The 16,393-nt window shown below is 42.3% G+C and overlaps 1 protein-coding gene and 1 long non-coding RNA gene across 2 annotated transcripts; one reads left to right on the top strand and one right to left on the bottom strand.

Annotated features, from left to right (window-relative positions):
* Positions 1-5,726: 5,726 nt before the first annotated feature.
* Positions 5,727-6,410, top strand: LOC309824351 (interferon omega-1-like; the record flags this gene model as incomplete). The annotated part of the gene is made up of 1 exon (XM_082657188.1): positions 5,727-6,410. The coding sequence occupies one exon, from the start codon at positions 5,727-5,729 to the stop codon at positions 6,408-6,410; it is 684 nt and encodes a 227-aa protein (XP_082513314.1).
* A 5,906-nt stretch (positions 6,411-12,316) lies between these two features.
* On the bottom strand, positions 12,317-16,387 carry LOC309824105. The gene is made up of 4 exons (XR_014296892.1): positions 16,003-16,387; positions 15,084-15,151; positions 14,579-14,640; positions 12,317-13,304 (listed from the first exon to the last, which is right to left on the bottom strand). It is a non-coding gene; the product is annotated as an uncharacterized lncRNA (long non-coding RNA).
* Between the last annotated feature and the right edge of the window lie 6 nt (positions 16,388-16,393).

Genomic DNA, 16,393 nt, shown 5'->3' with positions numbered 1-16,393 from the left:
GAGAGTCTGAAGAGGGCACAAAGGTGGAGTAGCCAGTGCACTTAGGAGTCAAGCAGGGAAAAATGATCTTCAGAAAGCACCAAAGAAGCAAACAAAGAGCTTGAGAATTACAGAGGATGGAAGTTAAATAATTATTTATATGTGATATGGGTTTCTGCATTGAGTCTAGATTCTGCCAGGACACACGTGTGATGCTGGGGAATCACTTAACTTTCCTGAGCCTCAGTTTCCTCAAATATAAAGTACGGAAAATATTCCTAGAGTTGTATTGAATATTAGACCAACCAGAACATTTAAGAGCACTTAGCAGAGTATCATCCACAGAGTGAGGGCTAAACAGGTAGTGTGTTGTTTCCTATATTTTTCATATAGGTCTAAATGGGAATAATGAATTCTCCTCCCCCTCTCTCTGTCACTGACTGCAAAACAATGACAGCCTAAAAAACAGAACTGGGAAAAAGTGTGTCATCAATTGTATGTAATTTTACATACAATAATATACATATATGGTACATATATATGAATACATAGTATAAAATATACCATATATCTATCTGCTGATTCTGATACATGGCACAATTCCCCTTCCCCTCTGTTTTCCTGGATCCCATTCTTTCACTAAAATATCACAATCATTCAGTTCCACCCAGTGAAGAAATCCATAGTGTACTTTCCCCATTCACTCTGCATTAAGCTGTACTGCCCATTCATACCGCTGTTTCCTTCTCCATTAGAGTTTCTGGCTGTCAATTTCCCCTTAAGACTACAAAGCCACCAATGGAAAGCAGAAGCTGAGTGAAAGTTCTAGGTTTGTCAGAAACTCTCATATGACTCCACGCTCTCCGCCTGCCAAGCACTGCAGGTCCAGACTGTCCAGACTCCCAGAGAAACACAGTAAATAGATGGCACCCTGCCCAACACTGAACAGTGGTGGAGAATCCAGGAGCTCACCTGTGCCTCTATTTGCACACTTCCACGTGCTGACTGCACTAGGAGGAACTCACCTGGTTCAGGACTCTTATTTGCTCAAAAAGCCCAAAGCGCAGGAAACATGGAGTTGAAAGGCAGCAGCAGCTTGAGAACTTGGAAGGAGAACAGAGATGTTTAAAGCGTTCACTGGAACAGCGGCAGGTCCTCAGGACATGGAAGAACACAGATCAGCTGCACCGAGGCAAGTGTTCTCCAGAACATTCCTTTTCAGAGAAGAAAAGAATGAGGTGCATGCGATAGCACAGAGTTCTCCCATAAGGATGTGGCCACTAGCAGTGTCCCCAGCACTGATACCACAGCAGCCTGCGGAGTCTTGGAAGGGACGAGGGTTACCTCAGTGCCAGCTGCAAACTTGTCTTGTCCTTAGGACCCAGCAAGTAATCACAGAGCAGGGAAGGATATTCCTGGGGACAATGCAATCCAAGGAATTTCTTACATTCCATCATGATGTCTTTGCCCCTTTGAAAGACAAACAAAATAAAACATGCTTGAATAGAAGGGACACAGGCAGGGATTTTAATATATTTAGCAACAACTGGGGTAGAGCCTTTCCAGCAGGGCAGGTATCAGTAACATGCACACTGGAAGGTCACAATTTCTAAAAGCAACAAAGAGCTAAGTGGAAATTCATTTATTTAATTTAGGCACTTTGGAAAGAGGACACTGATGGATCAATCATCTTTCTATTCTTTCCAGTTGGTGCATACAGCACTGAGTAGGTACTTTTAAAGTCAGAAGGACATTTAAAGTACATTTAGAGGTTTGGAAACCTTCCTAAGGATTAGGGTCCTAAAACAAGCAGAAACCATTCCTATATTATTGCTAAAAACATCATTTTATTAACAAATGAGTTTTTAAATAATATTTTTATTTCAATTCTTCAGTATTATGATGTTTTAATGGGCTGAGGCTAGAAATTTAAAGAAAGACAACTATACAAGGCCATGAGGGTGACTCTGGAGTTCAAGCCAGACTCTCCCTGCTAAGGAGCCCATTAAAAACCTTCACTGCTTCTGTCTAAGAAGCGCGTATGCTCTTCCGTCTTGGTCGTACATAAGGCCTCTTCGGTACCCACATCTTAACCAACAGTTGGAACAATAAAGAGTAGAGATTCTTATTTGGACTCTATCAGTAAACAGATGGATGTCCAGCCTGGACTGTAGGTGAGAAATGGAGGTGTCTTCATTGAGATTGAGAACAGCAGGCTGACCTGAGGAGGTCTCCTGGGAAATCAGTGAGGTCCTTGTTGACTGGAAACAAACGACAACATAGGAGCTGGGAGTTCAGTTTTTGGGAGGACTTACTGAGGACTATAGCCTGGAGGACAGCCTCTCAGTCAGCTCTGACGAACGGCTCCAAGGACAGAATGGGGATGTCAGTATATATGTGATTGTGGTGAAGAGGATACGTGCAATCTAGGACACATCTTGGGAGAAGGTTGCTGCTAGTCATGAGGAGCATTTGTCACTATTAATGATTTTAGTGCTTTTCTAAGTATGAGAAGTTGCAAAAAATTGAATTCATAGAATTTCTCAGGAAATTATCTAACTACCTGCAGTCCTATTCTGTCAGTTTTCCCAGAGCAGAGAGTGCCCCATTCCTGATCTCTACCCTGAACTCCTGTCAGGGCGTGTTGGGGTAAGGGACTGCTGTGGCTAATGACTTTATTCTTGTAGAACCAGATGGTGAGTGACTTTTTAGTTGTCATCCTGAAGGAGAAACGTCAGAGTTCACATGGCTAGAAATTGTTAGGTGCTTTTTTTTTTTCTTAAACTCACAAGAAAACTCAAGCGTTAAAAATACGTAGATTCCAGGGGTCAGCTCTTCTAGGGTTAATAAAGTTATTTTACCATATTTCATTGAAGAGATCACTCACGAAATCTTACACTTGGCAGTGCGTGGCTTGTGTGATCTCAGTTCCCTCACCGGGGATTGAATCGGGGCCACGGCAGTGAGAGTGCCGGATCGTAACCACGAGGCCACTAGGAAACTTCCTTTTTTTTCAATAGGCAGAAAAATCTATTCCCTTCTAACTACTTAATAGTGATTTTGTCTATTTTGATTAGAACTTAAAGTCAGTTCAGTGGACTCAGACCACACCTCATGTAGCCCTACAAAACCACAGACAGTAACCCTTTGGCATCTTAAGTGGAATAAGGGTCCTTTGTCATCTCACTGTCCTCTGTCTGCTTATTTCGTTGGTTCCTAAATATCATGTTCATGTGCAGTCTTCACTTTCTTTAATGGGTGCTTTCAGACAAATCATTGTAAGCACCCTAAGGTTTGCCCTTGTATCTTGGGTACATTTGGAACAGTTCATTCGTCCAGATTTATATTTCTCTCCAGTTGTATAAGTGAATTGGATCCAATAGGGTTATTGAGAGTGTTGAGTTAATTTCTTTTTCTATTTTCTGGCTGTGCCATGGGACATGCGAGATCTTAGTTCCCCGACCAGGGATCGAACCTGTGCCCCCAGAAGTGGAAGCTCGGTGTCTTAACTACTGGACTGCCAGGGAAGTCGCTAAATTTTAAAGAACTTAGAAAGTGGCTAGTCCGTTAGTAGCAAGCAATAAAATTCAGTTCTTACTTTTTAATATCACGATTCCTATTAACCAGATAAGATCAGGATCTTTTGGAATCATCTAATTCCCTTCCTTTAATTCTAGTTTTCTTAAAGTACCCTTCTCATTGCCTGAATGCATTTATCACCTAGACGGATGCTCAGCAAGACGGATCTTGCTGATCCTCCCAGACAGGGTTAGTGTTCTAGCAATTGGGGTTCTGGTTGCCAGTCACTTGTGAGCTGGTGGGTGTGACTTCTTCCTTCTCTCCTCAAAACTGATCATTCATGGATTAAATGAAAGAAAAATGAGGGAGCTGGTCTTGCGAAGCTGAAGGCCGTCAACTGACCCAGGACTTGGTCTTTTCTGAGCTTCTGGCAGAAGCAACCATGTTCCTGTCTTTCTGTTTTTCACATTGGCCTCATCCTTCTCCTCTGACGTAGCCTATTCTCCAACTGTGCTGCACTCAAGTTAGCTAAATTAGAATCCGGCATTGTGTCAGGGGGAAATCACTTCCCTTCTTTCACATTCATGACATTCAGACTCACATTTGTTTTCTTTATGCCCACAAGACAGCTGTCGACTTTTACTTTCTAGGACAGTTGCAGTGATAAACAAAAAATCTAAAGTTTGAAAATGATAGAGACTGGAGCCCCTTTGCCTTTCTTTACCTCCCTTTATTGTTCTTACCTCATCATGAATTAGAACTAATGCAGGAGCAGCGAGGCAAATCTTGTCCAATAAGTCACTAAGTGAATATAAGTGACAAAAACTTTAAATGAAAAATTACACACAAGTAAAGGAAAGAAGGCGATTTCTCTCTGACCTAATCCTGGGCCTCGCTGCCCTGCATTCTCAGAGGGAGACAGAGACAGAGGAAGGGAGAAGCCCACTGGCATCAACTGACTGAATGAACAACTGAACCTCACTGGTTTCTGTGACATAAGCTTTAACGAGAGACAACACTGTCGCTGAATTCTCTGCCCCCAGCTCAGAAACTTTGAGCATAACAAGTGTTGACTAGTTTTAGTAAAAGAGTTGAATAATAAAATTTGTATTTGGCAAAATAAAAATTATGTGTCTACTCAGGGTAAAATGATTAGAATTGGGTAACTCCTCCACCACCTTAGAGAAAACACACTTTTGCTCTCAGCATCTGAGGGCGGCTGACACTTCTGATACCTGAGGACATGGGTCAGGAGGGGAGGAGGTCACCACTGAGGACTAGGGTCCTTCACACAAACACTCCAGGGGCAAGGGTGAGGGTCCTGGAAGATGAATTATTTTCCCAACAAATAAACAAGCCCCTCCACAGATAGGAGATTGTAAAGTCCTCGGGATGTGGTGAGCCTGCCCTCAGGGTGGGAGTCCAGGTTAGGAAGGGGACTCTGTCACTCTAGAGGAGAGGGTGTAACTAGATGTGATCTCTCCCTTGTGACTGAGGTGCTGCTGGGGAAATACAATTGTCTTGGAATTAGGATCTCCACACCCATATTCTCCTGAAAAGAACCAGGATTCCTGGTGGGGGTACTGGCCCAGCCTGTGGAGGACTATAGGTCTCCAGTAAGAAAATGGTGGAAAGAAAGGACAATATCTATAATAGTCCTCACCTCGTGGTCCCCTGAAGCATGACCACATGGACGTGAAGGAACATGTTCTAGAAGGAAAGGAAACATGGGAGACGCTCATGGACTCATAATAATCAGCCTCTTCTCTAAATCAAACACTAAACAAAACCCATCTTTTGTTTCAAACAGCTTATGCCAGAGTGATCTGGTAAATCCCTAAGCAAATACAGAAAGCATACGGCTGAGAGAGCCTGCCTTCCTAGGTAAAGTAAGAGGTAAAAATGGAACCTAAGATCAGGGCTAAAAATTTGTTCCTGCAACAGAGAAGACCAACATTTATGCATGAAAGAGATATAGGATGTGCGTATTTACAAACCTACATCACTTCTGACTTTAAGACGAAAACCTTTCTCATTTCATTAATAAATATCCATTTGGATGGGCACATCTGAAATTACTGGGAAAATTAAACTTCTTGCAAAATTAATAGTTTAGAATGATGACATCTTCATAGACCATACTGAGAAGATATAAGTGAAAATCAAAAAAAGGAAGTAAAAGGGTATAGAAATGTTTAGAAAATGAAAATTACTGTGTTCCCTATTTAATGGCCTTGCTTAGAAAGAATGTCATCACAGAACCTACCCCCAAGGTTCCCCCGGACGCCCGTCTCAGCCAGGCCAGCAGCAGCCTCATTTGCCCCATGGCCTTCGTGCTCTCTCTACTGACCGCCCTGGTGGTGTTCAGCTACGGCCCTGGTGGATCTCTGGGCTGCGACCTGTCTCAGAACCACGTGCGGATTAGCAGGAAGAACTTCATGCTTCTGGGCCAGGTGCGGAGAATCTCCCCTCGCTTCTGTCTGAAGGACAGAAAAGACTTCGGTTTCCCCCAGGACATGGTGGATGGCAGCCAGCTCCCGAAGGCCCAGGCCACCTCTGTCCTCCACGAGATGCTCCAGCAGGTCTTCCGCCTCTTCCACACAGAGCGCTCCCCTGCCACCTGGGACACCTCCCTCCTGGACAAACTCCGCACTGGACTCCATCAGCAGCTGGAGGACCTGGACGCCTGCTTGGTGCAGGCGATGGGAGATGAAGAAACTGCCCTGGGAGTGACGGGCCCTACACTGGCCGTGAAGAGGTACTTCCAGGGAATCCACCTCTACCTGAAAGAGAAGAAATACAGTGACTGTGCCTGGGAACTTGTCAGAGTGGAAATCATGAGATCCTTGTCTTCATCAACCAACTTGCAAGAAAGGATAAGAATTATGGATGGAGACCTGGGGTCACCTTGAAATGATTCTCATTGACTAAGATGCCCTATCACCCTTGCACACATGTCTTTAGTCATTTCAGAAGGCTCTTATTTCAACTTTAATCACAGAATTTATTGTATTAATTCAGCTACTACTTTGTCAGTAGTGATAAGGAAGTATATGTTAAAATTATTCAGCTTCAGGGGATCAGTCCCTAAGCAATGACTACCCTGTTATTTATTTATTCCGTTTATTTGTTTATTTATTTATTTATGTATCTTATTTTTATATTTTCATATCAATATATTTATACTTACATTGTATTAAAATTTAGAAAATATTCACCTTTCCATTTCATTAAATTTGCATTTTGTTTTATTTATTAAATTCTTATGAGAGAAAACTTCTTGAGTTTTTTAAGTTCTGAAACCTACATTCTTATCTTTTTCTGTGTAAATTTATTTCAGACTAGTATTGGTCCATTTTGTCCTTTGGAACAGTCCTACCACTTTCATTTCAGGAAATGCTTGTCAAAAGGTGGCATTCCATGGAATTGAGGGAAGTCCTGGAAATTATGGAGAATGGTTAGTCCTGATGTCATAGGTGTAACTGATTTATACCACCAGGAAAGAGTGGTCGGTGCAAATACCTGTGGGAAGGAGTCATCTCCTCGAGGGAAGCTGGTGACATATGGTGTTGACTGGCCAATCCTGGCACCTTCCTCTCACCTTCTCCCCGGTCCTGCTTTACTGAACCATTCATCCCTTACACATAACTTCAGACCCTCCACCTCACTGACCAGCTACACAGCTGCTCTGGTTCTGTGCAGGTTTCCAGCTTCAAGGTTTCTGTTAGAGTGAAAGCCACAGGAAGAGAGCACAAGTGAAAGGAGAGTTCTAGGATTTTCAAAACCTCTATGAGAAGGAGCCAGGGTTCATGGCACTGGATCTCAGCTCTGCTATTAATAGCAGTGTGACCTTGACAAATAACACAATCACTAAGCTCCCTAGTTTCCTCATCTTTAATATGGGGACAGTAGTAGTATTTTTTCATAGGATTATTCTCAGGATACAGTGAGTAAATATACACAAGAGGCATAAAAGTGTGTCTGTCAGAAATAATCAGGACTGTTAGAGTCACAGAGTGGCTACCATCGGGGAGGAGAAGGAGAGCTGCTCTGAGGTAGCAACTGGAAGGCAACATAAGAAACATGCTAGGTCCTGGGCAAAATCTATTACGTTTAACTTGGGTGCTAGTTTCACAATGTATTCAGTGTGTGAAATTTCCCTGTGCTGTATGTTGAAGATACTTGCAATTTCTGTGTATTACACTTCTTTTTTTTCAAAACAATAAATTTATTTATTTATTTACATTTTATTTTTGGCTGCATTGGGTCTTCGTTGCGGCGAGTGGGGGCTACTGTTCCTTGCGGTGCGCAGGCTTCTCATTGCGGTGGCTTCTCTTGTCACGAAGCATGGACTCTAGGCACGCGGGCTTCAGTAGTTGTGGCACACTGGCTTAGTTGCTCCGCGGCTTGTGGGATCTTCCCGGACCACGGCTTGAACTCGTGTCCCCTGCATTGGCAGGCGGATTCTTAACCACTCTGCCACCAGGGAAGTCCTTGTGTATTCTACTTCTGAAAGATATTCTGGGAATTAGTAAAAATTCTTTGAGAAAGAAGGATCAGTAGAAAATACTTGGATCTACTTTAAAAATGAATAATATGGACATAACAGAGACCTCAAATAATGTAAAAAGTCACATTTTTCATTAATAATGTTTGTTGCTTCTTTAGTATGAGAAAGGCACAAAATAGCTTGTGAACTCTTTCATTTTGGGGGCTTTCAGCAGCAACGCAGAAGCAGGAAGAAAAAAGCAGGAGCTATGAAAGGTAAGGTTCTGCTCTCTAATCCTGGGCTCTCCCGGGTTTGATCTTAGTTCTCTTCTCCGTACAGTCCCAGGTCTATAATTGCTGGCAATGTCACCTCCTAGAGCCTGTACTCTCAGAAAATAATGGCCCCCCAGAGGAGAGACTCAGAGCTAGAAAGCAAAGAAGTCAGGACCTGGGACACTTCTAACCCAGGCTCTGCTCGTCCATGTGAAAGCTGGGCCATGACGCTTACCCATCAAGTGACAGTGTGAGACGTGGTGGAACAATGACTGTTTTGGGGGCAAAATTTTGGGTAATGACTCAGACAACTTAACCTCCCTAAGTTTCATAGTCTGTGTCTGGGAGAGTCCCAGGATTGTTGTGATGATTGCCTGGGGCAATGTGTGTGAAAGAGCTTTGAAATGACACTGCTCTACACACATGGACCTTACTATTAGTGTCATTGAACCTCTGACCTCGAATTCTAGTTCCTGGGCATTAATCTTGAAAGAATCTCTTCCCAGTAGAACAGTCTGCTCAGTATGTTCCACTCTCTCTTTGCTTCCACTCTCCCTAGACACACCCAGGCTCCTATTTTTGGTTTGCAGAGCTCACCTGAAAGGCACTCATGTGACACCAGCCCCACCCTCTCTTCAGAAAGGTGATTCATATCTTCTGTCATCTCAGGCATCCCTCTTGCTAGCTGGCCCTGTGGAATTCCAGGGTCCTAGTCCAGCAAGAGGTTGACACGAGGGAGTCCCACTGGGAACAGATTATGGAAGGAAGCCTTGGGGTAAGGCATCTTCTGAAAACAAAATGGTCTCTCTCAAAAACAGCAAAGTTCATTCTTCACAAGTAAATCGTTTCTTCTAAAAAAGAGTGTTTTCTTTTGTCTCTGCTGCATTTGGGGGAAGGATGCAGTAGTCCAGGAACTGGGTTTAGGGAAAGGAAGAGGTTCTCCAGTTCTGATTGAGAGCTGACTTTGAGTGTTTGAGGCAGAGGAAGGTTAGGGAGAGAGTCTGACAGTGGCCTTGCACACCCTCTACCATCTCAGCCACCTTCATTTGTGTCATGATGAACACAGCCCTTCACAAAGCAAATACAAAAGCATAGGAATTTGACAAATGCTGAGGGGCTTTACAAATTGAGAAAATCCATTAAAGAACGAGTCTCAGGAACTGGACTTCCCAGTCCTTCCCCTTCTCCATCATGATACTGATCTGTAAACAGCCGTGGGTTGGAATGTTTCGGGTTACACAGGCACATAGATTCCCAAATGTCCCAATCAGCCTCTAGGAACAGAGACAAGAAACTTCACATATTCCCCAAAACAGCACTGGAATTTGGCATTCCTGAGGTCTCAAGTTCAGAAGGAAATGGAACAAACCAGAGGACCCCAAATATTTTGATGGAGAATAACTTTCATCTAACTCCAAGGCCTTCTTGCGTCCTGATGAAGGCTGGGCAAAGCAGCTCAGCTCCCCAGTTCTCAATTTAGCCTTAATGAAAGTGTACAGCTGAGGACTTTTCGCCTTTCCTTTCTCATGGGACAGGCTCTGCAGCAGCAGGGATGCAGAACTCCTGGCCATGTTTGTGGTTGAGCAAGCAGGGACAAGAGGAGGCCAAAGGGGAGGCAGAGCAGTATAGGGTCGTAGCAAACCTGGGAGTGGAACTGCATAGTCTTATCAGGCTTAGGAAAGAGATCTCCATCTACATCAGGTACCGTAGCACTCAGCTCACTCTCCAGCTACACTTCTTATTCCCACCCAGTAACCTGCACACTGTTAGGGACATCATTGGTCCTCAGAGTTGTTAATAAAAGCGATAAGTGTAATAAGCTGAACATAGTTGTGTCAGTAAAAGTGTTTGAAAATGACAGTCTTGTTGCATCTTCTCTTGTGGGTTACTCTTGTCTTCTCAGGTGACCAGTAAATTCGTTAGCTCGGCATCTCCTTAGTCTTCCTTCGGCTTCATGCATGACTTAGGGCAATTGTTTTCTTTTTCCTACAGTACAGTTTTCTCAGCTTTAGAATAGGGATAATGAGACTACTATATTCCATTCAACATACCATCACATGTTATATGCTCTATATCATGAGAATATAACAAGTCATAAACTTATCTTAAGTGAGCAGATTATTTTAAGCACCAGGGACATATTAAACAAAGCAATGATAGTTGTTATAGTGACAGGTATGCACAAAGGAGTAAAAGCCATTATTTCATGTCCACTCAAAAGATACATAGTTTTTTAAGTTTTTTTTGATGTGGACAATTTTTAAAGTCTTTCTTGAATTTGTTACAATATTGCTTGTTTTTTTTTTATGTTTGGGTTTTGTGGCCCTGAGGCATGTGGGATCTTAGCTCCCCTACAAGGGATCGAACTCACGCCCCCTGCATTGGAAGGAGAAGTCTTAACCACTGGACTGCCAGGGAAGTCCCCAGAAGATATTGATATAATGCCATATTTGTGCCTGAGCTCATAATTTTTTATGAGCTCATTACTGAGCTCATAATTTTGTTATGCAAAAATTCTACCTCTGTGAATTAAAATAGGATCATCTTTTTAAGTATTGTGCAAAGCATACAAACACATTTTTAAATTCTACGAGCAAATGCAATATTCTCACAGATGTACCAAACACTAGATTGCAAATACCCATGGATCTGTAGTGGACATCAAAACAAAATGCAGTCAGTGCATTGGCACAGAAGATATTTATCAATATTAAGTAGAAAGTAATATATTAAATTTAAATTTACATCATGCTGAAATTAAAAGCATTTTGATGCAGATTACAAATTTTTATCTAATTTATCCATATAAGATGACATTTCGAAGTAGTGAATAAAACTCTCTAATGAAAAACCCTGATTATATATATAAAGCTGAATGCTTTATCGATGAAGCCTTAAGGGTCTTCTAAGATCCTTGCTTAAAACAAATGAGAGGAAAAAAAATCTTGAAAATTGAGATTAATTTCTTAAGATACTTACTAGGTCATAAGATATTGCCAATAAGCTACATCTTACTGAGGTTAGAGATCAACGTGAAGCAGCCTTGGCTGACATGTGCGAAGCATCAGATACTTGTTATTATACCCGCCATTTTAAAGTCTGACGCTCATCTGCTCTCCCTGTCACCACCGTCCTCTGCTTTTCTGCCCCTCCTTCTCTCCTTCCTTTGTTGACTCCACACTCTCATCTTAGGGAATTGGTGTTCCTCAACGATCTATGCTAGTCCCACACTTCATCCTCTCTGCACATATAGTCTCCACCTCCCAAATAGTTCCAAACGTCCTCTCTATGACTGTTGACTTCCATATGCATGTCTTTACCCAGGGTCACATCTCCAAACAAATGTCATTAGCTCCAAACCCTCATATTTACCTGCTACCCTAGATAATCTCCACACATGGCCAAACTTGACCAGCATGTAATTACCTGGCAAACTCCTGCAGACCCCTGGGATGCCAGCTTACCAACTGCTCTTGCAGATGCTTTCCCTGATCCATGCAAGCCCACATACTCTCAAGAACCTGTACTTTCCCTGTCACAGCATTAGCATTCCTTTCATTGAACACCTAGTTACCCATATCCCCACCAGACTGCAAGCTCTGTGACAGCGGGCAATGTGTCTACTATTTTCATTGCACCTGGCACCCACCACAGTGCCAACAATACAAGGGATAGTCACACTTCTTTGTTGAAGTTTAAATTCCATGATTCTATAATGTATTTCACAGTTTTTTGATCATGCAACTGCTGAAACTGAATCAGCAAACATTAGACATGCTTTCTCCGAGAAAGAACAAGTAAAAGAGAATAGCTCCAGCTGCTATAACCTGTCATAATGCCTTGTGCATCTCCCTCATAACCCAGAAAGGGTTTCAAGAGAATTTTTTACTCTTTAAGGCCTGTCTTCTCTGACAGAGTGCTCCATTAAGAAAGTAATATCTTTGTTTTATCTACCAATATATTAAAAAACACAAGTAAAATCCTGAAAGCAGAGATACTTCAAAATATTTTAAGAACCAATGAAATGAATAAAACGATTTATGTTCCTGTTGGATTTTAAGGCAGATTAAAGGTTTAAGGACACTCTGATTTTCTTTAAGAGTATGAGTTAAACCTAACACTTAAAATATACCTTTTGCACCCCCAAAGCAAAGGAAAACAAGACACAAAGCTGACCATATCATAATATGAAGAATAAATTTGGTAAATATAACAATCATCATAGAGAAATAAATTCTAATTATTACAAATTAAAAATAAATTTTCTCCCCATTCAAAAGTATTGTTCCACTTACTGTTGAAGAACAATGTCCTGAGAAGACTCGATGCATTTACAACTGAATCAGAAGAAAAGTCATTGAACTGAGTGAATATGGACGCGCTAGAGGCCACCGCTAAGCAGAGAAGACTCCATTGTAGAAGATTGGGTCCAGGTCTCCTTTTCCCACTCCTGCGTTCTCTGAGGTTGAACATACAGGGAAAGCACACTCTGATTTTCACGCCTTAACTTCCACTCTCGTATTGTCCTGGGCACAGCAGCTGTGGACTTTCTTTTCAGATCGAGCCTGGTCCTTTGGAAGTTCTTCAAAGTCAGGCTGGAGTCCTCATTGCCCAGCAGGGTCTTTTCCTCTCCATCTCCTGCATCAAACTAGTCTCCAGATCTGCCCACTGTTGATCAAGCCCACTGAGGAATTTCAGCTGTTTGTGCTGAAGACGATGGAGAAGTGCTGTATCGTCTCATGGAGAATGAGGCGGCCTGAGCGTTTGGGAACTGGCTGTCAGCCAGCTGGTGCTGATGGAACCTGAAAACCTCCTTGTCCTTCAGGCAGGAAAACAAAGAAGATTCTCCCTGTTAGGGGCAGGACTGTGAGGGTCTCCTGCTTTGGCAGGCTGTGGTTCTGGGCCAGGTGACAGCTAAGGGTGCAGACAGGGCTGGAGAACATCATCCTGGGTGTCCTCAGTGAGGAGGGTGGCAGGCCCCGGTGAGCCTGGTGATGCAGGTGTCTGGCTGTGGGAGCCTGTATCCAGCTGCTGTGGGTACCTGCCTGCAAAGGAGATTCTTAAATAAGCCATTTATGGGCAACATAGAATGTCACAACTTCAATTCTTTTATTACACTGGAAATTAAACACACTCCTGGAACATGAAAGAGTATCAATCCAATAGGATGTATTCATCTAAATGAGACCCAAGGTTGAAATAAAAACCTGAGTCTCAATATATCTCTTTTTCAGTTCTAATACGAATACTTAGAGGTTTGACCCTGTACTCTGTTTTGCCACTTCTTAAATTGCACCAAAATACAACTAGCCTCACCTCTCTGCATTCTCCTCTAAAGGGACTCATACATCAGATTTAAATTCTTCCACATTTCCTTACAGGACCATAGCTCACATTTTCTGAAAGTTTACAGATAATGGTGACATAAAAATGAACAGCAAGGGTGAATTCATGCAGTTCTCTTCATTCCGTCACCAGAAATGTTCTGACTGCGTATATATGTGACAATGCGCTTGGCAATGTGGATTCCAGGAAAGTGAGGCAGGGATGGTGACTGCCCTCCAGGGAGCAGGGAGGACAGACTTTAGAGGCAGGATTAGGATGAAGGAAGCACCACGGGCTCAGTGCAGCTGAGGGCCAGTGCTCAGAGCTGATGAAGACGAGGGCCTGGGAGCAGCAGAAGGCTCCACTCTGACAAAAATCTGGGGCTCCTGAATTTAAATGACATCAGATTTTCATTTCATCTTTTAAAAAATGGAGACACCGTTAGTTGTGGTCACACAAGACATTGCCGAGATCAAATAAAATAAAGTTTGCAAAGTACAGGCTGAGAATTTGAACAGAGTGAATGATAGAAGGCTTTTGTATTACTATAACAAATGGAAACCTCTAGAGTCCACCCTCAGCCCAGCCAAGAGAAGCTCTGACTACAGGTTCCTTAACACTCAGGGGTCTGCATGTTGAGGCCCCCAAATGCAAACTCTAGGAGAGGGATTGCCTGTAGGCCTGCGAAGGAGTAGAGACCTAGTCTCCACCCTTAGAGCAGTGCCCCGTACATTAAGGAGAGAAATCCCACGGCACCTTTGCAGCATCTAAGAAAGTGTTTTGACCTCCTCCCCACAAGAAAAGAAAAAAAAGCCTGCTCTGTGACTAGTATAAATGACTAGTATAAATGACTAGTATAAATGAGATAAATAGTCCTTTTCCTCACCTTATTTTGTTTCAGACCACCTCTGGTGTTAATTTTTAAGACACAGATTAAATTATACCTTAAAAAGAAACACATAACCTCAGAGAAAAAGATCAGATTTGTGGTTACCATAGCCAAGGGGGTGTGAGTTGAGAAAATCAGATGAAGGCAGTCAAAAGGGTTTTTTCTTCCTTTAAAAAAAGACATTAAAATAATGTTGTAGAGACCAGGAAAATGGTAAGAAATATATATATGGGGGAGAGATGATGAGAATTAAAGCATTCCTAGATTTTCAGCCATGGAACAGCACAATACTCTAATTCAAAAGCTATTTCCTGGGTTAGCATTAGGGCAACGTTAAGCTAGTACTTCTCTTAAGCACCAATGGTAAGAAGGCACCAAATCTAAGTCATCAAGATAAAGGATGTTTTAATGCAACATTTTAAAATGAAAATTAATACCAAAATATGCACGAGGAACAAAATATAAAACTTTTAAGTAAAGAAATGAAGCTGACCTCCATTTGCATGGCCCTGACAGTCTTACAAAGTAAGCCTTCATGATGTAAATGAAATCTGGGCAAATTCCACTTAGTGTATAAAATTCCTACTAAAGAAAAATGAAAAAGTCTGACCTGCTAAACGTCCTCAATTGCTTGTACACACCAACTCTTCTTTCTAACCTTATAGTCAAGGTGAGGTCCTGGGAAAGACATTTCAGGAACATGAGTTAAAAATCAGTTAAGACTATCACGGGGTCATTAGAAATTGTCAAACATGGTAATTCCCTCAATTAAAAACAAGCAAAAAAGTAATCTTGACAATATTAATGAGTTGGCTTCCATTAAAGATAGAAAAGTAAAACTATATTAAATACTTGGGGCTTCGCCGGTGGCGCAGTGGTTAAGAATCCGCCTGCCAACTCAGGGGACACAAGTTCGAGCCCTGGTCTAGGAAGATCCCACATGCCGTGGAGCAACCAAGTCCATGTGCTGCTACTACTGAGCCTGTGCTCTGGAACCCGCGAGCCACGACTACTGAAGCCTGCACACCTAGAGCCTGTGCTCCTCAACAAGAGAAGCCACCACAATGAGAAGCCTGCACACCGCAATGAAGACTGAACCCAGCCTAAAATAAATACACCCAGCCTAAAATAAATAAACAAATAATTAATTATATTAAATACTTACTTTAGTAGAAAGACAATATAGTTTAAATAAAGTTTAATAAAATGCTATATTTTAATATGAAAATATATTTTAATATTCTATGCTTAATATTGAAAATATTTTAACATAAATTTATAAAAATATCAAACATTTAAAATATTTAATTTAAATATCATATGAATTAAGTTAAATATAAAATTAATTTTAAAATGTAAAAAATAAAAGGCTGTGAGTTTTTTTTAATATTCCTACTTTTCAGATACTCAATACTTTCTCGCTCACTTTAACGCTGTATCCTTGAAAGACTCCATGAAGTCCCAGAGAATCTACAGGGGCGCTCAGCTCCCGCGTCCTCGGCCCCGGTGGTGGCCGCGCTCCGACTCACCCCTCAGGGCGTCCCCAACACCGTCCTGTCGTCCCATCGCCGCCGCCGCCGCCTTCCCCTTTCTCTGGGCCTTCGCTGTCTCGCGCCAGAAACCAGCCCGAATCGGAAAAATCGGCTCCCCTTTCTCTGCGGCTGGGAATCGCTCTGATTTCCCACCTCAGACCGCTCAGAAAAAGGCTTCTTTCCCAAAAATTGCCTCGCTCAAGTTTCTGTGAGAAAATAAAGCGCAAAACTCAGGGGAAGCCTGAAAATGCACGGTTCTTGTTCCCAGCCACACAAAAATGTCTCTGGCGAGGCCGCGACAAGGCTTCCTCTTCAACGCTCAGCACCGAGAAAACCAAGGTGTTTCGCGTATGCTGATTATTAAAGCAGCCTCAGTGACTACTTCTCG

Source organism: Grampus griseus, assembly GCF_964374135.1.
Source record: "Grampus griseus genome assembly, chromosome: 6".
Taxonomy (NCBI): Eukaryota; Metazoa; Chordata; class Mammalia; order Artiodactyla; family Delphinidae; genus Grampus; species Grampus griseus.
This window is presented reverse-complemented; position numbering and strand designations above follow the sequence as displayed.